The 24,992-nt window shown below is 35.3% G+C and overlaps 1 protein-coding gene across 2 annotated transcripts; it reads left to right on the forward strand.

Moving 5' to 3' along the window:
* Nucleotides 1-780: 780 nt before the first annotated feature.
* LOC145684453 (uncharacterized) lies at nucleotides 781-24,416 on the forward strand. 2 transcript variants are annotated; one of them, XM_081756861.1, is made up of 5 exons: nucleotides 781-890; nucleotides 12,691-12,905; nucleotides 16,397-16,556; nucleotides 19,304-19,406; nucleotides 23,742-24,416. In XM_081756861.1, exons 2-5 carry the CDS (start codon nucleotides 12,693-12,695, stop codon nucleotides 23,845-23,847), a joined length of 582 nt encoding a protein of 193 aa, XP_081612987.1. In that variant the 5' UTR covers nucleotides 781-890; nucleotides 12,691-12,692; the 3' UTR covers nucleotides 23,848-24,416. The 2 variants fall into 2 exon arrangements, with proteins under 2 accessions (XP_081612987.1, XP_081612996.1); XM_081756870.1 differs by lacking the exon at nucleotides 19,304-19,406.
* The last annotated feature ends 576 nt before the right edge of the window (nucleotides 24,417-24,992 follow it).

The raw sequence follows: 24,992 nt of genomic DNA on the forward strand, positions 1-24,992 counted from the left end.
CAAAGAGATATTGCGTATTAAGTTACACAATACATATTTGGGAACGAGCCAAACGTTAGTCACTGCTGAAGAGTGTAAAAGCGGAACGTTTATTGGAGCGGTGTCGCGAAAAGAAAATTTTAATTTCCTTTTTTAATACTTTTTTCTTAATAGTGAGTCTTTTCTGTTCTCTGGTATCTCTGTTAGTCTTCCTCTCCAGCGAGGGTCACATGTGACATTTTCATTCGTTTATTGATTCGGGCACGTTAATTTTGACAAATAGAACTGTATTACGCTCTTTCAAGTCACGTTATTGGATCAAGTATGGAATCTCATTAGCCTAGCGGTGGACCAGGGCTGCTAATTACGGGGCAAAAGACACTAAATCTAATAGAGTAACCTCCCCCCCCCCGTTCAGCCCATCTGGTTTGTGTCAATGAAATGAAAATGTTTACGTTTGCGATAAACGGCATGGAAATTATATTTAAATTGGATTTTCCATTTCTTGAAATGCGTTGCAATCACAAAGTTGCCAGAATCGGGACCAGAATGAAAATTTACTTGCGTGATCGCAGCTCCTATTTGCGATAATCATCCACATACACGTCACCAAATTTGCTTTGTGTTGCGGCCGCAAAAATGAGAAAGACGATATTTAATACGGATTTATTATAATTGTCTCAGGTTGAAGGCTTGATTTTTTTCTAGCCATTTCTGGATTTTTTAACTATTGGTTTTAGCCACTTTTCTTCGTTGAGTGTTGGCAATACTAATTGCGACGTTCATTTGTTTTTAGCCGCGCAAATACTCAGCACAGACAAAGGATCGCTTGCTTAACCGAAGTCTAAGCTGAGATTCGCTTACCTGATAGAGAAGTTTATTTTAATATATAAATATTGTTTTTCTTCAACGTAAGTTATATGTACGTTAAAACTTAACATAATTGAAGCGCTTAGATGATAAACATGTTCTGTTACATTTTTTGAAACGTTGCATTCTCGCGATTGATGCGTAATACATTATTTAGTGAATCCTAGTCTGAATGGAGATATTTGGAAATGATGGTGCTATGTTAACGGACAAAGTTGTGAAAGTCTATTTTTCCGTGATATTCAGTTTGTTACGTAACACCTTTATTCTCTAAGCTCTTCAATTAGCGTGTAGCTAATATCAAATTTCAACCTGTCTGTGTGCCAGTCGCTTTTTGAACCATATAGTGTAATTTTAAAAGTTTGGGTATAACTGACGAAGCGTCATACCAACTTTTTTTAATTTACCGGAAAAATTAGTTGCGTTTGAATGGTAAGAAAAGTTCTAACCTACTTGCAGATTAATTATACGGTTTTATACAGAAATCATGTGAATGGTCATATGCCAGAGTAGTCTATCTACCTTTTTCAACAATTTTGAGTTAACGAATTCTTGTTACATAAAAAAAAAAAAAAAATACGCTTTTTGTTATGCCAGAATGAGCTAGGCAATATCAGCATTAATTTCAAAAGAAAAGGGCCACTGGCTCATTCTGGCATAAGAAAAAGAGCATTTTTTTTTATGTAACAAGCATTCATGAACTCAAAATTGGTGAAAACAGTAGATAGACTACTTTGGCATATGACCATCCATATAGCCTACTTCTTTCTGCATTCACTTTCTGTACCTTCAGTAATCATTGAGGTGTCCACTTGCATTCCCGTTGCAGATTCACTTTAAGAGGTCTTGCACAAAATTACCAACCAACCTCTGCTTGGAAGCTACTGGAAAGAACGAATGCTAAGTCAGGGCAGGAAGGTAGTACGTAGAGAGCACATGCGTCAGCGATGGTGGGTCGCGTAAGCGAGGATTGTCGAGAACCTGCTTTCACAATATAAAGACATCTTTTTGTTAGTCATTTGCTCGTTAGATTTGTCGCACATAGGATTGTCCTTTATTAATCTACCACTACTTACCTTATGGGCGAATACGTGCATATCAGGTACGACTTTCATTAACAAGTTGACTGCCCTTATTACATGGTGAGTTTCAGTGGAAACCATATTTGTGTTTTCGAAACATACCGCATTCAAGATGTTCGGGAAATTACGCAAGATTTGATTAAACCTTGACCCATTTAATCCACAATTATCTGAGACCTTGACTTAATTTGTGAAATTTTGTATTTACTTTACCCAAACCCTAGAACTTGGTATTTTCTAACAACACAAGTGTTGTACCTACTAAACAGGCCCCCGCCGATACCTTCTCAAATCCTTTACATTGTTATTGTTTTAAAAAATATCAAGTATAAAATGTTTTCTGAGCTGTATCTGGCGTGATTGCTAAATGAACAAACTAAAATACACTAAATAAAATACAACAAACACATCATGGAAAAAAGGAAAATTAGATAAAAGATTCTTTTCTTAAAAGAAATAAAGTTGTAAACTAAAAAATGGGAGCTTCCTACTTTTGAAATTCAAATGTAATTTTTATTTATTTTTTTTTAATTTAAACGCGAGGAGGCAAGTAAGAAAACCTGCGAGTCTAGCTCTTCTACAGTAGTTAGATTACAATAACCGTGATCAGCTATTTTCTCAGATATTGAAAGGTGTTTCCATCACTACTTATTAACAGGGTTGGCTGGTTTTTTCAAAAAAACCAACTGGTTTAAACCAAAAAACGAAAATGTTCGTAAAAGTGTGTTTGTAAAATCTTGATGAACACACATTTGTGGGTTATCACGTTTCACTCCCGTATATTATTCGTATTATATTCAGACCTAAATTCCCCATTCATTACTCAAAAAGATTATACTACAAAAGCAACTTTTTTTTATGTAAGTTTATAAATGTTTGTTTTGTGATTTTTTTTTTTTTTTTGTTATTATTGTTATGTAATTGCAATCAAAGAAACATTCTAAATATTGTTTTGTTTCAATGTTTACTACTGATAAAATACATCGAAATGCCGTACTTTGTGTGTGTGTGGGTGGGTGGGGGAGGGTCATACAGACCCCACGAGAGGCATTTAGTGAAATGAGAAATATCTTTGATATCTATTTATGTATAAATGAGTCTGAGCCAAAGTGGACTCAAATAATTCGTATCTTTGTGATATGCAAATTAAGTCGTCATATTTCTTTAATTTGGACCAATAAAAGTCGTTGTTAACTAACTTGAATTAAATTAGTTCTTCTGTACTCCGTAGTACTTTCAAATTGTCCATATGTAATTCAGTGTAATGGTTTCACTTGTGCAACTGTTTATCTTTTTGTCCTTCTGAAATGACTCTTGAGAGCTATATTAAGAAGCATGTAAAGAGCAGTACAACGTATTTTTATCAGGATTCCTTCGTGAGTGAGTCGGCAGACGTATCGCATTTGTGGCCAGTTAGTCCTGGTTCCGAGTTCAAATGGAGGACAATTTCTCTCGGATGTAACTTGAGAAGCAGTTTTTATTCCGCTTTAAGCTTATGTGACCCCTTCCAGCATAACCTGGCTGTTGCATAATAACATCAAGGCGAAACAAACTTATTTCTGTCCATATATGATATGAATATATAGAGCAAATTATTTAAACCAAATAAACCTGGTTTAAACCAAAAAAACCTGGTTTAAACCAAAAAAACCTGGTTTAAACAAAAAAACCGGTTTTTTTGGTTTTTTTAAATAAAAACCATGGTTTTTGCCAACCCTGCTTATTAAATTATTAAGCCTTGAGCACACTGTCAGAAAAAAAGGATTTGAAAAGGTCCTTGCCTGAATTTATTGCTGATACTATTCCAGCATTCACTTAATCTGTAAAAGAAAAGCTTGGGGAGACTAGTGAGGATGGCTGGCTATCGAATTTTTAAAAATAGAATTACTTCAACAGTTGTTTCCAGCAAAATTTGAACCTGGGGTCGTACATATAGATGTAAATTCCAGTATTAATAAAAACTCGGTCAAGATATTGTGAAAAAACCTTGCAGATCAGCTACCTAAGAGAGGCTTTTCTCCCCTCGCACCAGGCAAATGTCAGACTGGAATTTATAGCCCACAAGTTGTCTCCTTTCCAATGCCTTGAACGAAGAACGTTATCCCTCTGACGTCATCAAGCCGCAGATGCCATAACAAACTATCATGATGTGAAATAAATACGCTTACGTCTTTCTCTGAAATAATACTGGCAATTTACCATGTTCTTTGGAATTTCTTCGCTATTTCTCGATATCTTTGCTTTTACATTTTCATCAACGGAATTTACATAGCTATTGTTTCTTTTCCTTTAACCAATTCTGACAATATCTTGGACATCGTGGAAATTGGAGAGCGACTCTTAGTTCGTCAACCAAATATTTTCGGAGAGACGCACTGAAATGATCAAAGATTGCTGTGACGCGCTCATGCGCTGCAAGACGCGCTCCTCACTTTCTTTTACTACCCCTCTAGTTAACAAATTTCCTTCAAATATTTCTTTTTATCTCAACGAAAACGAAACAACAAAGAAAAATATTTATTTATACACCTTTTTTTTTTTTTTTTTGGCCAGTAGTTGCAGAAAAACTACTACTAGTACTAGCTGCTGAATATTTATCGAAATCAATCGCAGCTTTCTTTGATGTCAATTGCGGCTACAAATGAACACTATTAATCTGAGGTTTTCTGTTGTTAGATGATATTCGGAACGATGGTGAATGCTTTAAAGTAGACCAATGGTAGGTCACGTGTTTTATTTTTATGGAAGTTAACGATTCCTTGACGCAAATATATTATTTTAATTTCCTCTTAACCAGAGTTTGAAAAAAACCGTTTTTAAAAAAAGCCCAACCCACCAGGGCCGATATGGGTTTTTTCGTTTGTTTTTTTTTTTCGTGACATTCAATGCCTTTTGGGGTAAGAGTGTTGAAATGTGATTTATATTTCAAGATTGCCATTGTTACAAATTCCAACAATATTCTAATCACTACTGTTTTGAAAAAATGGCCGCAGTTTTGAAACTTTACGTTCGATTGCCGCCAAAATATATACAGCTAATTTAGTGTGTCTCGTGCTTCTACTCTGAAAATTTCAATTTAAAAGTCCTAAAATTGCTTTTTGTAACGTGCAGGGTTGGCTGGTTTAAACCAAAAAACGAAAAATGTTCGTTAAAGTATTAATGTTCGTAAAATTTTGATAAACACACATTTGTGGGTTATCACGTTCCACTCCCGTATATTTAGTATTATATTCAGACCTAAATTACCCATTCGTAACTCGGAGATTATACTACAAAAGCAACTTTTTTTTATATATATAAGTTTATGAATGTTTCGTTTGTAATTTTTTATTATATAGTTTATGCAATTGCAATCAAAGATAAATTCTAAATAATGTTTACTATTGACAAAATACATCGAAATGCCTTATTTGGGCTGGTCATAAAACCCCACGAGAGGCATTTATTGAAATCAGAAGTATCTATGTCAAATAGGTCAGAGCCAAAGTGGACTCAAATAATTCGTATTTTTATTCACTTTTCTTATTGATATGCAAATTAAGTCGTTGTATTTGTTTAACTTGGACTAATAAGTCGTAGTGAACTAACTTGGACTAAATTAGTTCTTCTGTACTCTGCAATATTTCAAAATTGTCCATATGTAATTTTGTATAATGGTTTCACTTGTGCAACTGTTTATCTTTTTGTCCTTCTGAAATGACTCTTGGCAATTATATTAACAAGTATGTAAAGATCAGTACAACGTATTTTTTATCAGGAGTCCTTTGTGAGTCGGCAGGCGTATCGCATTTGTGGCCAATCAGTCCCGGTTTCGAGTTCAAATCGAGGACAATCCCTCTCGAATGTAAGCAGAGAAGCGGTTTGGGTTCCGCTTTAAGCTCATATGTCCCCTTCCCTCATAACCTGGTTATTGTATAATAACATCAGGGCAAAACAAACTTATTTCTGTGCATATGTGATATAAATACATAGAGCATATTATTTAAACCAAAGAAACCTGGTTTAAAAAAATTTAAACCAAAAAAACTGTTTTTTGTTTTTTTTCAATAAAAACCATGGTTTTTGCCAACCCTCGTAATGTGGATACCCGCTATTTTGAAAAAAAAAAAAAAAAAAAAGTCGCTATTTTGAAATTTTACGTTGGTATGCCGCCCAAAATACGTACAGAAAATTGTGTGTTTCGTGCTTGTACCCTCAAAATTTAAGCTTAAATTTAAAAGACTGAAAGTGGTACCCTGTAGTACAGACGAACGAACAAATGCAGATCGAATAATCCCAAGAAACTCTGACATTTGCCAAATATGAACACAAAATATATTAATTTAAAACAAATATATTAATCATGTTTCATAAAATAAATGTTTCAAAATGTCTTAAATGAAATATTTTCCAGTGTAAAATAAATAGTTTTATTGTTGAAGTTCACTTCCGATACTTTGTGCATTCAATTACGGGAATTTCCCTAGCACTTGTTGCAAGACGGTTCTTTCCAGAAAATTAATTTAAAACAATTAACAAATACATACTATAATTCATATTTTATAAAGTAAATGTTTCAAAATGTCTTATATGAAATTAAATATTTTCCAGCGTAAAATAAATAGTTTTACTGTTGAAGTATTCAGTTCTGATGCTTTGTGTCTTAAAATGTGGCAGGGTGCCCGAAAAAACCCGTCAATTTTTTCGCATTGGATCCACCTGAGAAAACCCACTTTAAAACCCTTCCGGGTTTTTGAGCTTTTTGTTAGTATTTTATTGGTGCACATAAGGTGATCACATTGAAAGTGATTATCAGGTTTTGCGCTTTCCTTCGCCGAATTAGATGCTTTCACGTTAAGGTATACAACAGATTCAACATAAGACCTTCATAAAGTTCTGAATACATTGAATGGATAAAGAAAATCCTTACCTTAGCTTGAGATAGAACAAAGTAATGTATGAATTATGCTTGTAACCTATTTAAAATAAAATTTGCAATTTTATATTTTAGAAAATACTTTCCGTGAATAGTGTGCTCGGCGACGCTAAGGGACGTTATCCCTCATACATTTGATGGCTTTAAGACCATGGGTGCCGGTACTACCAGTAAATATCTAGTGTATTAGTAAAGTAAAACTACTAGTATTTTTTATTACCTTTGATGCTAACACAAGTATTCTTCTGTAAAATTTTGTTTTCCAACAACAACAGTTTATTCCTGTTTAACAGCGTAACAATTCTTGTCAAATTTAAGAAAAAACTGGACCCACCTGAAAAAAAAAACACTTTAAAACCCACCTGGGTTTCTGACCTATTTGTTAGTATATTATTGGTACACCTAAGGTGATCACATTGTAAGTGATTTTTATCAGATTTTAGACTTTCCTTGGACGAATTAGACGCTTTCACGTTAAGGTATACAACAAGATTCAACATAAGACCTTTATAAAGCTCCGAATGCACTAAATGAATTAAAAAAAAAAAAAAAACAGCTTGAGATAGTTGTAGAACAAATTAATGTATGGAATATGCTTATAGACTTTTGAAGTAAAATAAGCAATTTTGTACTTTAGAAAATATTTTCCGTGAATAGTGTGCTCGGCGACACGGAGGAACGTTATCACTCATACGTTTGACGGGTTTAAGGTCATAGGTGCCGGTACTAATAGTACATATGTAAATACATTAGTAAAACTATTGGTATTATTTCTTACCTTTGATGTAAAACACAAGTTTTTTCAACTAAAATTTGGTTGAACAATAACAGTTTAGTTCAGTCATTTGTTGCTACTCTTCAAATAAGCATTCTGTAGAATCAACACCAGCAATAGCGTAAAAATTCTTTCAAATTTAAGAAGCTTAATGCTCGGGGATCCGAAGACAATGTAACGCTTGCTATTTCAAGTGCTGAGTTCAAATTTCCGTACTAGTGGAAGTTTTGATGTACACGCCGTGAAGGTGGTGCTCGGGAAATTCCCGAATTAAACGCAGAAAGATCGGAAATGAATACTTCAACAATAAAACTATTTATTTTACGTTTAAGCCTGCCATACGTCCCGTAAGAAATGGGACAGTCACGCTTTTGGGCCCCGAGTGTCCCGCGTCCCCGTAAATTTAGGCGGGACAGAGAAATGTCCTGTATTTTAACTCCGTTCCATTTCTACTATCAATATCAGCTTATTCGAAAAGTGAAAAACAAAACATTCTGACATTGGCTGGGAATCCTGTAATTAGTGAATGAACAGTACGCTGTTGCATGTAATAGTTTCGAGGAAGTTATTACACCACCCTGTTCGACTTGATAGCGAGCAAAATTTGCAATGCTACTTTTTCCATTGAACTTGATGGAAACTCGGATGCTCTCCGGAATATATATATATATATATATATATATATATATATATATATATATATATATATAAGTTGGCTTTGAGTGTTTCTACATTTACAAACACAGGGAAGATGGCTGACCTTTTCTCCAGCAACACATTAGATAAGTCAACAAGAATTATAATCTTTTTCAGAGACTAGGGCACAGAATTGTGCTTTGGTCCAGGTCTTAGAAAAATGTAAAACTGGTCCTGACAATTACGCACGACACAGGGAGAAGAATCAGATTAAACTGACGAAATTAGTTTTGGCAAATACAGCCATGTAAATAAATATTGCTAAACGCACGAAGGATATTGAAGGTAGATTGTACCACTGATTTAAATAATTTGCATATTGTTTTCCTGTAAAGGATTTTTATAGCACATCTTAAGTTTTTAGGCATCTTTAGTCTATACAATTAATTGCAGGGTACGAAGAGAGAAAAGCAGCTGCTGCTTAGTGAACTTTCGCCTATTATATTCTTGAAAAAAAAAACATTAAAATTAAATCAAACGAAATCTTTTACTTTTAGTCTCACGGTTATGCCTGCTATGTTCAAGGTGACGGTGATGATGAGAAATGAATGAAATGACGGAATGAAGAAAGTGGGAGGAAACGTGAGCATCCCAAGAAAACCCACACACAAGGTGTTTGTCCACCACAAAGCTCACTTGGCGCGAGCTGGGATCGAACTAGGGACCCCATGCACCAGAGGTGAACGCTCTACCACTGAGCCACCGCGGCCTATTATACTTTTGTTCATAACCAGACTATAGTTCAATTCATTGTGTTGGAAAGTTAAGGAGGGGGAATCTGATGTGTCCCGTATTCTCATGAAGAAAATATGGCAGGTTTATTTATGCTGGAAGATGTTAATTTCATATAAGACATTTTGAAACATTTATTTCATACAACATGAATTGTATCTTTGTTTTAAATTAATAGATCCCTTTTGGTATTCATATTTGGCGAACGTCAGTCAGGCTTCTGGATGACTTGATCTACATTTGTTCGTTTGTCTGCCGAGCTCCTTCATGGCTAAGCGGTTAGTGTACTCGTCTTCGGCGTGGGTGACCCGGGTTTGCTTCCTGGGGGGAGCTCATGTGGTTCGGATTTCACTTTAATCAGTAGGCCCCATCTCATAGCCTCGCTGCTGAAAGGGACGTTAAACACAAAATCAACTCGTTTGTCTGCCTCTACCACGCACACTACAGAGTACAACTTTCGGCCTTTTAAGTTAAATTTTTCAGAGTACAAGCACGAGACACTCTAAATTTCCTGTATAGATTTTGGCGGCATACCAACTTAAAATATCAAAATGGCGGCCATTGTTTCAAAACAGCGAATATCTATCTACGCTACGAAGCGCAATGTTCAGTCTTTTAAATTGAAATTTTGACGGTGGAAGTACAAGATATGCTAAATTTGCTGTATAGATTTTCTTGGCGATCGAATGTAAAATTTCAAAATGGCGGCCATTTTTTCAAAACGGCAGTGAGTAGAAAATTGTTGCAAGTTGTGACAATGACAATCTTGAAATATAAATCACATTTTAACACTTTTACCCCCAGAGACGTTGAAATATTTCGAAAAAAAAAACAAAAACGATTAAACCCGAAAAAACCCATATGGGCTCAGGTGGGTTGGGCTTTTTCAAAAAAGCCCAGGTTTTTTCAAACCCTTGCTGTGGTGAGTGTCTTTAAGTGGCAAACCAAGGTGAAACGACGTCTAAACGTTGAGGGGTTGCCCTCCCCCTCATTACAGATGTTTGACTTCGTAGCTAGGGCAGACTGGTAAATCAGGACAGGCGGCGAACTGTGGCGGAAGTCACATCAGACTTTGATGCTGGTCAGAGTACAAATGTGTCTGAACACTTCTAACGATGGGTCTCCGCAGCCGACGCTGTGTGCCAGTGTTAACACCACGACATCTGTAACTACGATTGCAATGGGCACGCGATCATCGCCATGGACCTTAGTGCAGTGGCTGACGTCAGAGCGCGTCGTCCCCTTCCCCGGAATTAGGTGACCTGTGTGCGCGGTTGTAGTGCCAACTCCCTCCAGCGACCTACCAAGGCCTCATTGCTTCCATGCCAAAACGCACCGCCGCTGTTTTCCGTGGCAAAGGTGGATATACCGACTTTTAGGTAGGTGGTCATAATGTTCTGGGTGATGAGTATATATAGTATTTCTTTAATTGTTTAAAGACGCGAAGGAAGGAAGGAAGCAAGCAAGCAAGGCAGAACATTTCGCAGTTTGTATTTGGAGTTATTTCACCTTGGAGGGTCTTCTTAATTTGATTTTGTATATACGTAATAGTTGAGCTGGAGGTCTACAATTTACGATGATTAACATTCATTAGAATTCGAACCTATGGGTCCGTTCTTTCGTCTTGTAACATCGCATTGTTCTGTATTGGAACTCGATCCAAGAACCTACACCAGATATGTGGGCGGTAACCACTGGACCACTTATGTAATGTGTGTAGGTGAATCAGGTAGTTCACTTTATTTCGTGGAAAAAGTAAATGGTTAAAGAAATTAGGTGGACTAACAAATTCCATGATACTGTTCTGTAAAACTTTTTCTTAGAATTGGTATTGTAAGCTCTCGAGTTTCAGAAGCGTCGTTTTTTTTAAGATTTGAAAGTCTTTTGATAATAAAAAAAATTAAAGCTGATCATACAGAAAAAAATCAGTTCTAGAATTTTAGTGGAATGTAACTACGCTGTTACTTTTAGTCTAATTTAGAGTGAAATGTTCATTTAAATTTGTTTAAATTCATGAAATGTTCATTTAAACCGAAACAAGTGGAAATTTTGTATATGATGTTGCTGTTGACAAGTTGCAAAAATTCGAGATTAGATGACAGTAAATATAACATTCATAAGTGTTGTTCTTGCTTCCATTACTTTATATGATAATGCAGCGAAAAAATCTTTCACGGTATTCATATATGTTAGCCTAATTTCCTTATACATGACTAATATCAGATATTTAACACCAGTGCTAGCCAACTGCTAAACTGGCGTGTCTATGCTTCCCGGAGGCTTTTTTGTAACCTGCATTTTGTTTCGTCAATAATTTTGAAAGAATTTAATTTTCACTCTGTTTTACTCATTATATAGTGTTCCGATTTAGTTCCTGCGGAGAAAGTGCTTCGTAATTCTTGCGATGCAACTATAGTCCTTAGAAGTTGGTCATCACCGATTTACACTAATGAGAAGGATTCCTTTAAAAAATAAATGTACCCGGTTTAATGTTTTCAGTTAATTATTATTGCTATTCACATTTTGAATACGGCTAGATTTTGCTGTGGCTTTCCTCAGAATACGGCGTGTTTTTAAAGTTTTTCATCAATTCTTAAAAGAATATGTAACGATAATATTAGATGTAGTGAATTTATTATAGACTAATATGTAGTGTGAACTACAATCTAAAAGACTTTCCATATTCAAATCGTAATGTTTTAATTGTGTGAAAAGGTTTTCACTACTTCCATTCTTAGAAAAGAAAAAGTCCGTTCCAGTCATCAAAATCAGTTTCAGAACCAGGGCTGGAATCTTGATGGAAGTAATTTCTAGTTTCATCCTCGTTAAACACAACGATCATTTTATTGTCAAATTGTTTGACTCAAAACTTTTGTACAATCTTAAAGGCATCATAAAGCAAAACAGTATAAGTGTATGTGGTTGGTGTCCTACAGATCCCTAGGGGGCTTGGGCATTTACAACGGTCCGGGTTTCGATCCGTTATCTTTTGGTCGTCTCGTTTAGACTTTAACAACAGTTTGGATCGTTCACCAAAGCCGACCAAATAGCCACTGGACAACACGGTTCAGAGTTCGGATCAGAACGTTCTGGGAAATCGACACAAAAGCTGATTCTAATTGTATTCTCAATGCCGATGCAATTTAATAATGTGAAAATTATTACGTTGCATAGGCATTAGTTGTTTATGCTGAAAGAAAAGTATATTAGGTTATTTCTTACAACTAGCAAATGTAAATTTATACCCTGATAATTATTTTGGTAAAGGATGCGCTAGATTTCCGTCGCAGACGCGACGCACACACACATATGCATACTCGTCTGTTTGCTGCGAGTGCTTTTATACGAGGTTCATTTAAAAATTAAAATTTTCTTCATTAATATTCGATAAGCTGGACCATATGGTTACAACAGGGCCACAGTCACCTATAACTGTTTCATACATAGAGGTGTTGTAGTCGAACTACGACTTTTAACCCCATCTCAATCTTTTCTTTGTATTTAAAAAGCTAAATTTTCAAAGATACCAGCACGACTGGCCGCAGTGACTCATTACAAATTTGCAAACGAATCATATGTTGCCGTCCGCAACGTGCAGACATCCGTAGTCGGTATTAATTGTGTAATTATTTCACTTACAGATATGAGGCAGTCGATGTCTAAGATGATAAGTTACCAGCGATATCTTAAAACCCAAGTCGAGGCTATTTCCGAAGTCATGAATTTACAGGTGACGTCTAAGATGGATGATAAAGGAAACGATATATTATGTTCTTTAAGCCTACCAGCTCAAAATGAAGAACAATTGCAGAAGCTAGAGGAGAGTTTATCTGACGAAGAAGTGAAGAAGCAGCTGGTAAGTTTCTCTTCGGCTTTTTATGTTGTGTGTGTTTCGAGTACAGCTTACGTGCAGTCGAGAATCACACACTTGTATTTGCAAGATTTCAACAGCACTGAAAAGTCGGGTAAAATGAAATTGATCGGAAAGAATTAAAGAAGCTTTCGTTTCTTTACTAGATAAAGTCGAGGAATTTTGGGGAGTGTCTGTTCAAAGTTTAGTTAGTGAAAACTGCGTACATGACTTTTATTTCCCCTCCACAGTCTATCTATTCCTTGCTGTATGAACTTTTCTTTGAAGTTAGTTTATTATTTCTTTTCATGTACTTATTTCATCTCTCATATTTTCGTCTATTAAGATTAGTTAATTGTTTTTCAAGAATTAAGACATTCTCCTTCAGTGTGCAATATAATAGAGATTTCATAGTGTATTATTTTTTCTTTCAGCTGGTCCACCTGACGGTTCTATCGATTAGTTCTAAGTTTCAGATGTTATTTTTATTTATTTCTAATTTTGCATTGAGAATTTATCACGTATGAAATGCATATAACGTGCTGTTGTCACTGGCGAACGCATGAAGGTGCTGCACAATCTGCGGCACGTCTCCTCCCTCACCTCCTCTCGAAAGTTTTACCCCCTCTCAAAAATGTTTTAAAAAAGTCGGACTTAGTAACTCGATATATACTCATAGAATTTCTGAATGTTGTCCAGAACCTTCGTTGTCGGCCTGTCTCTAGAATGGCATTACTTTCTTTTTGTGTATGTTTTATTATTAAACCTACTTTTCATATTTCTTATGAAATAGTATAAGGTATTATTTGAATGAAATAAAAACAGATTGGCAGCTATGTAAATGTTCAAGATTGTGCGAAAAATTTTGGTACTACGCAATCTAATTGGTACAAAAATTTCCACGATAGACAGTGACATTTAAGAAACTGTTCAGCAAAAATCATGAAAAGTCAGGATATTTTAAGATATTGGTGTCCTTAATTTAATACCAATGTTGGTTGGTTTAAATCAAGGTGGTTTAAACCGGTGTTTAAATATCAATTGGCTGCGTTAATTGTAATCTAGGGTCCAGGGCTTGATTGTGGGGGTTGCAACATTTCTCCTGTGTGTGTAAACCGAATTGCGCCTCGGATGTCACTCTAAGCAGTAAGACCTGTCCTGTTCTGTCACAGAGAAGCTAGTTTGCTTTTAAATGTATTGATAAAAGTTCGGAAAAATTTGTATCTTAATCTGTAGCTTAACTAGAATCTTTAAGTTTTCTTGAACAGCATTAACATACTATTTTTTCTATTTTAAAATTCCAAAATAAATTATTTGTATGAATGTCTTATTTAGTGCACTGGTTATAATACTGTGAATTAGAAATGCAAAAAGCAGTCTTTTTTGGGATTGTTTTTTCATATATATATATATAAAGCTTTTCTTAATTTTTAGATGGAAATCTTTTTGACTTTTATGTTTTCCTACTTATGTACCCCCTTTTGTACTGAATTCTACAATGAAAGAAGTGTCCTTACAACAGTTATTACTGTTGTAAGTTACGTTCAGTGTGTGGCTGTCTGTCTTTATTGGTTATCGTACTGATTTCACTGCTAAGCTGCAAGCGTAAGTTACGCAACCCAACATCTTACTAGGGACAAGTTGGTTACGTAATAACAATATCATGTTTCTGAAAGTTACACATCTTGACGTGTGTTGTGCAGGTTGCCTAAATTTACACCGACAGACAAGAAAAAAACATCATCTTAGTTCCAGAAACCCTTTATTGTGAGCTTCAGATACTTTATTAGAACGCAATATAAGTTCAATTGAGAAAATTAGTCATGAACAATCATGCTGTTTGATGTTAGTTTAATACTAGTAACAGGTCATCATTTAAAGAATTTATTCCGTCTTTCTCTATATCGTGTATTAGCGTTTTAAACCTTCCGCTGGAATTGTAACGACCTCAATAAATAATATGTATTTACACACAAGTATTCCGCATGACTTCCTACGTAAAATGTTTACAAAAAAAAAGAAAGAAAAAAAAACCACTAAATGTAGTTTCAGTTTATGCATAAAATAATAAATAAGTTTGTTCCACTGAGTGTAACTACTATTTTCAGAACAATTATTGCTAATATTAATTTTTTACTAATACATGACGGTCGTTAAATATTATTCTAATAGCTTTACAAACATTTCGTTCGAACTAGGAAACTTACTGCGTCTACTAATTTGCCCTTTTTCTTTCCTATCCATTGACCGGTTATCTTTGATTATTGAACATATAACAGTCTTCACAATGCAGTTTTTTTTTCTTTCTTTATGATAGGAAACAAAAGGTGGGGCACACTGTTATTTCTTCGTAAAAGTTGAAATATTCATAAAAGCCCTAAATTTCCCAAGCCGTGCAATTTTTTTTCATTAAAAAAAAGCCGTTCTTTTCGAGTCCTTGCATCTCTGGTGATAATCAAATTACTTTCTTGTAAAGCATTTGCTGATAAATAATCACACTAAGGCAGGAGTTTCTCGATACAAAAATTATATACCATCCAACTTTATACTAATCCTGATTCTTGAATATACTATCCGTATTGGGGTAGCGAGTAATGTGGGTGAAGCTTACATTCTGGTACTTCGCGGTAGGAAATCGGATTGTGATTAATGAACACACAATCTAGTGTAATGAACACACCAAACTGAACTAAGGACTTTTCACAAAAAGTTGTTTTTCAAGTGCATTACTTATTCCTATGCATCAGTTGAACATTTTCCGTTTAATCTTGTCTAATCCCGGAACAAGGCATACTTTCATAGCCCCAGTGTTGCATATGGACGTTAGGGCCAAACAAACTCATTTCTTTTAACCATATGTAATCTGAATAAATAAAGAATTTATTTAAACCAAAACTAATTTTAAAAAGGTGTAGCTTTTGCCAATCGTGTTTAGTACGCATATAGTTCCCTGTTCTTCCATTTTAGATATGTACATTTAGAAGTATAAATTCGTAGTTAGGATCCGAAAAGTAAATGACCTAAAAGTGGAAAGAGCTCTTAAGAAAACGTTAAAATAAAAAGAGATGTCCGAAAAATTGAGGAGGGCCTATAAAATATTCATTTACAATATGCCACCTAGTAACTGTTGCATGCAATAAATAAATAAAATGTTGTGATTCATTATAAACCTGTCTGTTCAGCGCCTAGCATTATCAATAAGTTGTGGTTAATTGTTGTCACATAAAGACGTTTGCGTCCTACGTGTTTTTGGTGGCAGTTAAGCAATTGTTAATTTATATGAAAATATTAGAAAAAGTGAACCTAAGAATGAAAAGGGGGGGGGGAGACAGAGTGACGGGTTCTGACTCTCCTGCATGTGATTTGCATATATGCCTTCTTAAGATATGTAAAGGAAAGATGACGTGTCCGCTGCTTTAGGTCCTTACTGATAATTTCTAGATTATTACTTAAACTAAACTTCGTTAATGTATACATGTTTGTTTTTATTTTTTCAGATGGCTTACCTTGCTTTAGCAAAAGGAGGAACTTCTTCCAGAACTGCCTGCAACATGATGTCAAAGATTATCTGTGATGAGGTTGCTGCCTACTATAGTTACAAAGGTCAAAAAGGAAAGAGGGTGTTTCGAGAGTTACTAACGTGCAAAACTGTTATAGGTAAATACTGCACTATAGCCAAACTTCGTACTGTAGATTATGTCAATTTACTACTGTGCTTTAGTTGAATGTCATATATGTTTGACCGGAGACTTTTTACTACATTTCCCCTTATCAGTTTCTTTATATAGGATGTAGCAATTATAAATTCTGGATTATTAAAGCAAAATTTAGCATCACTTTATTGGATAAATGACTGAAGAATGCAGATTTTGATTAACGTAGCAGTTCTTTGAGTTGGGTTCAGTTGAAGATAAGAGTCCTGTCGTAATGTAGTTGCCTCATGTGGAGATTAGGTAGGCCTCGTGTGGAGATTAGGCAGGTGGCACCTTGTTGAAACTATGCGTTCATTTTCGACAAGTTCCATTGGAAGGACGAATAACTTGTAGCCATATTCCTGTTCAGCGTCTTCTATCAGCTTTTCCTGAAGCAATCATTCCTTCTGGGAATCTATCCTAGAGAGGCTGAACTTCTGTGCGAAACAGTAGTCTGATAATAGGCTGAATTGATTTTCGCATTTTTATGTACGTGGCGGAGGGTTATCACTAGGAATACCGAGGGAGCTTCTCGAATACACAAGGAGCTCCCTCGTAGATATGTAGATAACATACACGCCTTTCGCGCTGGAGCCCCGGGTTCAATTCCCGACTGTAGGTTCGCGTCTCATGGCCTCGATGCTGAACGAGACGACAAACTAAAATCAAAAGTAAATCGAACCCTCGGCGTAACTTTTGTTAAAAATTCTAACAAAATATTATCAGTCAGTTGTTGTACATTTTGAGTTATTTGTTATGGTTATCCAGACAGTTTACTACAGTAGTGTGAAAAATTACTTCATAAATAGCTTAGATGATCATTTTTGAGATCAGTTGGATCTGGCAACTTAGGATATATTTTATACAAAATGCGTCAGTTATGTGTATTGTTACACTCGTTCATATCATGGTACCGTAGTTAACAAAATACACCACCTTCCTCTAAAGCAATTGAAATAAATCTTACATATTTTATGTCCGAAAGAACATACAAGCTAATGGGTTAAGAACATTAAAATAACTCCTTTACTTTTGTATAAAGATGCTAGCTGAAGTGCCTGGCATTGCAGAGGAGGAATAAGTTTATAGAAAATTGTTCGCCCTACGGCCTCGCAGCTCAAAAACACGCGAGTAAACCGAATTTCGGTTCAAATTCCTTGGAACTTCACCTCTAGTCTCCCTCGTTTGCTCAGCGTAAGTTTTTGCACTTCATAACCCTGCAATCACGCCAAATTTTAACTGTCTTCAATTTCTGAAAAACAAACCGGTAAAATTCGGAAGAGAAAAGCACGCGAAAGCCGTAACAATAACATTTGTCCCATCGTTTGGAGGTTTACCTAATCATCCATACTTTTTTGGCAATATGATCTCGTATTTCATAGCTCTAATAATACTGGGTTTCAACTATATTTTCCAATTTCAAGACAATAACCACTTCTGAAACCTCATACCAAATTTCAATTCCTAATCCCCTAGACTCACATGTTTGTTCGGCCTGCGGCCTCGCATCTCGTAAACCTGGATTCATGCCTAATTTCAATTCCAGAAGAGAAAAGCATGCGATAGCCGTAACAACATTTTCCCATTTTTGCCCTCACCGTTTTTTTTTTTTTTTTTTCCTCCTACGTTTGGATAAGCCTGCAATCATACTGAACTTGAACTATTTATTCAAATTTTAAGACAGTAGGCACTTAAGATTTATTAATAAATGTTACGGGATTCAATTCCCAGTGCGACTCGTATGGCTTGGATTCCACGTTAAGTTGTAAATCCAAGTCTTACATAGGTTCGCTGCTGAAATAGACGCTAAACTCTATTATTATTATTATTATTATTATTATTATTATTATTATTATTATTATTATTATTATTATTATTACTCTGTAAAATTCAGAGTTAGCTGATTACGGGAAACTTTTATTTAATCCATATTGTTCATGATTTTGCATTAGAATTACACTTTTTCGTACATGACATCTGTTAATTGTATTTAGTGTGATAATACGATTTTATGTTTTAACCTCACCCATTCCCAGTTGTAAAAATATAAGTGAGTCACTGAACCGTTGAAATGAACCGATTCATTTTAGTGAGCGAACTACTGAGCGACGAATCTGAGAGGTGAATGGTTTTGCCCATCACTAATATGACATAGTACGTAAGATAACTTGGTATTCCTAGGGTTGACTTACCCTTCTAGTTGAATCTTGGAATAACTCTAAAACGAGTGGGGGGGAAACTTTTGTGTCTACTTCTTTTTCCCGGACTGGTGTGCATTCATGCAGATAAGGTTAGGTCTAATCTATAGAGCCTTCAAAATTATCTTACTGGCAGCATTTATATAGCTTGCCACTGTTGGTAATATGTTGAGCTGTGAGAACAACGTTACTTCTACGCCAATTTCTTTATGTTCAGTTATCTCTTATAATGTTGTTGACTCGCTCACTAAAATTACCAAATTGAACAACATTGGTTTTCTGTACTGCTGGGTTCGGACCAGTGGCAAAGATCTTAACTCTGAATCATGTTCCAGGTACGGCTTAGAACGGGCCATTGACTTATCTTCGTTCGAATTTTTTGAATCGCTGTTTACGGCAGTGAAGGAATCTTAATTTTTGTCTGGAAACATTATAACTGTACTAGTAAGTTAAACGTAATTTGTACGTAATGCTTAAGTCATTCCTATAAACGAACTTAGTCTCTGTATTTCAGATACTATGAGACGCGTTCATAACCAGGAAGATCTAACGGATAATAAAATTGCAGAGATGATCGGGCATTGGTTGGCCAGAGCAAAATTTAGGATAGAGAAAAGGTAAATACAGAAATTTTCAGAAGTAACTGAGAAACACTTATTGTACAGTTAAGTTTTTGAAGGAACATTGTTATTCATATTAGTTTTTCTTATTTAAAAACGTAGCTAAACATACATTTTAGTTCAATGTTGAAATTGAGCAACTTCCGATTTTCTGTACACTGATGTGGAATTTTCATTCTAAAAAAATATATGTATAAGTTTTGTTTATGGAAAAATCAGTTATCTCAATTTAGACATTGAACCATTTCTTTAGTAGTGAGCTGTTCATTATCGGATACGGAGGTAGTCTACTCTCCATTTCAGCGTTATAGACCCCTGGGTTCAAACAACTATATCTTCGAGCCCAGTTAAAGTAGAGACATGAAATATGCACCAATTTACTCACAGAAGTGTTTACTTTAACAGGTTATTTGCTTGCAATTCTCTGCTTAATACTTTAGGTTATAAAATAAAAAATGTATTTAAAAACGTAATTTTTTTTTGCAATAAATTGGTTTCCTTGAAGTTTAAAGAAAAATATCTCGGTTATTTTTTGCAATACAGGAATGAAATTTTTACTGAATATGAACGAAAGTATACTAAACAAAAGTGCAGTAGTATTTTTAAAATTAATTTTATAGTTAATGTACAATAAGTTATTTTGTTACATGTACAGATCTCTGCCCGTAACTCTATTAGTGAAGAACGGAAAGCACTGAAGTACGCTCCATTGAATGGCAATATTAACAACGTATACAGTTTTAGTTCAGATACAGACAAAAGATCCGAAATTACAATATGACAATAGTCATATTTTTTACGATCAGTTACCACTTAGCTGTTGCGACGTTGCCGCATGGAACTTCATGAGTCAGCGTTGCGCGAAGCGCGGGAAGCAGAAATTGTGGCTGTGTTTGTTCTCGTGTGGTTTCTTTTTTATCTTTGTGTGTTTTTTGGTTAGGTTGTAATATAAACAATGAAAAAGCATCATTTTCGAAGTTTCGAGAAACAGTTTATAATAAATGCAAGATCATTTTTTGATTTGGAGAAACAAAACAATGCTCCACAATTTTCGTTCTCCCAATCCGTCAAAAGAACTGCCGAATGCTTAAAGGTGTCTGAAAAAACTGTGAAGCGTGTTTCAAGTGAGTTTCGCAATAATAGTGTCCTAGAATCTCTGGAAAAAAACAGGTTCCCCGTCAAACAAGTTGGTTATAGATGAATTCCTTCAAGGGTGTATTCGCCGGAAGCTCCACGAATTTTATGTGCGAAAAGAGTATCCAACGGTAAAAAAAACTTTTGGAACAGATAACAAAGGACTTTACTGATGCTCCAGAAATGAGTGAAACTTCGTTATGGCGTGTGTTGCGAAAACTGGGATTTCGGTATAAAAAGTTTAACAAGAAACCAGTTCTAATGGAAAGTGATAAGATTGCTGGGCAAAGGCATCAGTTTCTACGGCTGTTGAAATTTTACAGACGTAATAATTTTAGTCTTTTACACCGATGAGCCTTGGTGCGGTGCGAACCATTCTGACAAGTTTGGATGGCAAGAGCAAATTCTGCCAGAAGAAGACACACCAGTGTATGACTACTACCGGAGTGCTGTTCAACATGTTTCGAGTTGGAGAGGGGCATTCGTACTCCTTCCGGTGCTGGGAAGAGAATAATTATGCTGCATATTGGCAACGAGGAGGGATTTCTTGATGGAGCTGAAGTGTGTTTTGTTGGAAAAAAGAAAACTCAGGATTACCATTCCGAGATGAACGCCAAGCACTATACGCTGGTGAAGTAAACGTCATTTCCGCTTCCTGTTCAGCTAGCTGGTTACAAAGAAACCAGCTTTAAGCGGGTTATATGAAGAAGCTTACACGGTACTCGCCTATGAAAATGATTTGTTTCGTTTTCGGATATAACCATAACAGTTTAAGAGGTGCATTCATTTTTTTTGTTTTTGTTTGTTTGTTTTCCCAAGAATGAAATTAGAAATGTACTATATAACTTATTAAAGAGAAACAAAAACAAAGCCATATTGTACAACAAGCGATATAATGATTAATTACTTATTGGGCAACAGATATATCTCAATCTTTTTGAAGAACACTTTCTCTCCTTGCATATTCTGCCAGAAAGAAATTAAAATACACATATTTTTTTTAGCAAAGCTCCCTTGTTCTATCTTTTTTTGTTCGTTTGTTTGTGACATTTTTAGGCTAATTTCGCTGTTTAATATATATTAATACTCAGAACACTGTAAAATCGTTTCTTAGTAAACTGGTAATTGAATCACAGGAAGTTTCCAGTATCTTTGAGTTTTTAAAAGATCGTCTTATTTTAGCTTTCTGTTTTTATTTGTGTACTTGTAGTTTCTTTTTAATATATTTTAACTCCTAAAAAAGTTTAGTACAGAAGTCCTTAGTGCAAAGGCGGGTGGAAGGTGGTAACATAAAACTAATCGAAATTAAACCGTATCAGTGTCGTATCCTTAGTTTTCGGTGTTGCTGAAATTAATAGTGACGCTTAAGTCCAAATTCAAGGTCAATATAAGTGTCGAATAAATAGGTTTCTGGGTCGTTAAAATATAGGGACTTTCTGGATAAATTTTAAGTTCATTTTCAGTCTTTATTGGTATAACAGTTGAGACGGGGTGAAAAATGTCTAAATTAATCGAGATTAGTGTCGAATCCATTAGTTCTGGGTCGCTAAGCTGATTAGCTATATTTCCGATGATATTTAAAGCAAAGTTAAGCATCCATTTTTATATACGGATGTATTTTAGATTTACTTACACATCTTGAGTCGAAAGAAGATTCAAGGTTTTTAATTTCATATTTCATAGGTGACGAGACTTCATAATGTAAATCAGGTTACTGAATAAATTTCAGAGTAAATGATTTATTGCGTTGTGTAGGAATTTTTATTGCGCAAGTCTTGTAACTTCATAATAAAATACGTTTTTTTATTATTCATTATTCTAGTTGATCACGGAAAAATATATGTATCATCGTTTTCTTTCTTTTTTGTCGTTTTTCCACCAATATGGGAAAGACTGAGTAGGTAATTAGATTACATATTCTGGAAAACTGGGAAAAGTCAAGGAACTCTTCCCGTAATTCTTGTCGCCAGCTTGTGAACGTTTGCCTTGGAGACACGAAATCTTTAAGGGCAGGAAAGCCTCTACTGGAATAAAAAGAAAATGAGCAAGAGTTTCATTCGTGACTTGCTCATTCTAGCTTTTTTCTGCCATATTGATCTAGGAGACTGCCACTCTACTCATTTGGTTTTTTGATCGTGCCGGTACAGGAAACTTGGTAAGTTCCGTCACTTGTAATGATATTCTTTTAAAAATCTGGATTTTCATTACGCTTTTTTTAATGGCGTGAGATTTTTTTCGGTACAACAGCTCAGATTTTTCTCATCTCCAGTTCGTTGGTAAAAGTATGATACCGTCATTTTGTGGTTGAAGTTAAGCTCGTCTGCTATTACGCAAAAAGATTTTAGAGTGTTTCACATTTACATCATGCGTGTACGTTGCATGCATTTTAGACAGGACCTTGGTTCCCACTGTTCCCCACCATCAAAAAAGTGCCTGGAACCTCTCAACATCTGCGATCGCGACCAAGCGGCATCGCCGTAGGTTTGTTTTGCCTTTTGTACAGTTTCGGTTACGTTGTATCAAAGTTCGACACAAAACTTGATAAAATACTGTTGCTCGTAACTTCTTTCTCACATTTTCATGACGGTGTACAACTTAGGTCACAACGTTGAACCTTCATTTCACCTCTACACCAAAATGTTAACACTGACACATGACGCGTACGTACTGTGGTAAGTCATACGCGCAGTGTTACCAATTTGTGACTTTCGAATCACCTTACAACTTTATGTACACACCTGGTACAAAATACAGTGAACACCCAATTATTCGAGGGCGGATTATCTACGGTATTAAATGAAAATTACAACGGTAGAATAAGATATGCAATAACGCCTATAACAGAACGTTACACCGAAACATGTAACACCATAAATAAAGGAAATGTAGGGAAGTGGAAGCACGCATATGGAAAGAAAATTCATTAAGTCATAATTGCATGTGAAGGACCACTGCTGTAAGTGAATATCACTGTAAAGATTATTTATGTCCGTCCTTTTTGGTCTGTTTTGTTGATTATCTGTGGTTACTATGCCGGCCAATTCTGTGGATAATCGGGAGTTTACCGTATTAAAAATAACTTCAAATAAGGATTTGGGATGTAAATGTACGCTAGCCTAATTCCTTATTACCCTTCTGTGTTTGAAGAAATGTTTTTGTCAGTATTAAGCCTAATTTCGTAATCTCTTTTTTTCTTAGGACAAAAACAAGTAGTCCATCCGGCGATGAGGGCATTGTCCCGCAACATGATGTCTCTCAAACAGGCGTGTCTGAAGAAAGCGCAACATTGGGGTCGGCGAAATAGTAAATCATGTTCTAGTTTGTTGTGGGCCGTTTTCCCCAACATTGCTTGTACCTTGTAACATTGTAACATTTCTTGTACACTCATGTCGAAAATGGTTGTCGCATGTCTGTAACTATCTTCTTGTAAGAATATAATTTGATAATGATTTTGCAGTGTAGTTTTAATACTGATACTATGCGTATAATCGGGAAATGTATATTTGTGGTAAATTTCATAGGAAAAGAATTATAAATACGGAAATTAGAGAGAATAAAACAAAATGTTACTAAATGGACAAGGAAGTTTTATTTTCGTTTTATTGTTGTTTACTGCTCTTTTGACATGAAATTTGCTGCATACAGGTCTTTACCGATTAAATACATACTAACATTATAAGAAATACCGGGAGAATTCGTCATCAAATTATATTCCTACAACATATTTATAGACATGCGACAATAATTTTGGACATGAGTGTACCTTGTACTCAAGACTGAATGCGTCTTTATTCCAAAGTCTCAGCTTTGTTTTCTATTTTCATTATTGTAGTTGTAGATTATTTCGGTGTTGGTTGTATGTTGTGTTAGGTTGATATGTCGTGATGTCTTAAATGTTACCAAACTGTTAATAATGTAACTATTGTATTAGTTACAAGAGATGGAAAGTAAATTGTGAAAGTAAACGTACATACAGGGTGGCTCAAAAGTAGGTATACAGTACCGTACTGATCAGCTCATTGAATTTTATATCATTTCTTAATGTTATTGCTTAGTTTATTATTTGTTCTTAAAGCCTTTTGCTTATACCTTAATCTCGGAACAGTCGAAGCAAATAAACCCACAAGCTAGAATGTTAAACTTGATCAATGCGGGGTTGTATACCTACTTTAGGGCTACCCTGTATATCGGGTATCAAAAATTCAACCGACGAACTTCGAGAAGTGATTCCTCACATCAAAATAAGGGAAAATATTTATATGAATTCGTGGTCAAAAGTCCATAGTTTCGGTGCTATAGGATGCGGAAACATGAAAAGTTTAAGGGTTCATAGCCGCACTACTATAGGACCAATCTTAGTCGGGTCAAGACATCACTTAGAAACTAGTATGCACTCTATTCAAATATCCATGTTTCAGAATCATGCGGTAAAGGCGCAACGAATTGTAC

This window comes from Thermobia domestica, chromosome 1 (genome assembly GCF_964235325.1).
Source record: "Thermobia domestica chromosome 1, izTheDome1.hap1.1, whole genome shotgun sequence".
Lineage (NCBI taxonomy): Eukaryota > Metazoa > Arthropoda > Insecta > Zygentoma > Lepismatidae > Thermobia > Thermobia domestica.

Bases quoted from the DNA above. Each gene is read 5' to 3' on its own strand.
- LOC145684453 (XM_081756861.1), top strand. From the start codon at position 12,693: ATGAGGCAGTCGATGTCTAAGATGATAAGTTACCAGCGATATCTTAAA. The intron at 12,906-16,396 runs GTAAGTTTCTCT...TTATTTTTTCAG, and splicing joins AAGAAGTGAAGAAGCAGCTG to ATGGCTTACCTTGCTTTAGC. The intron at 19,407-23,741 runs GTAAATACAGAA...TTTTTTTCTTAG, and splicing joins AAATTTAGGATAGAGAAAAG to GACAAAAACAAGTAGTCCAT.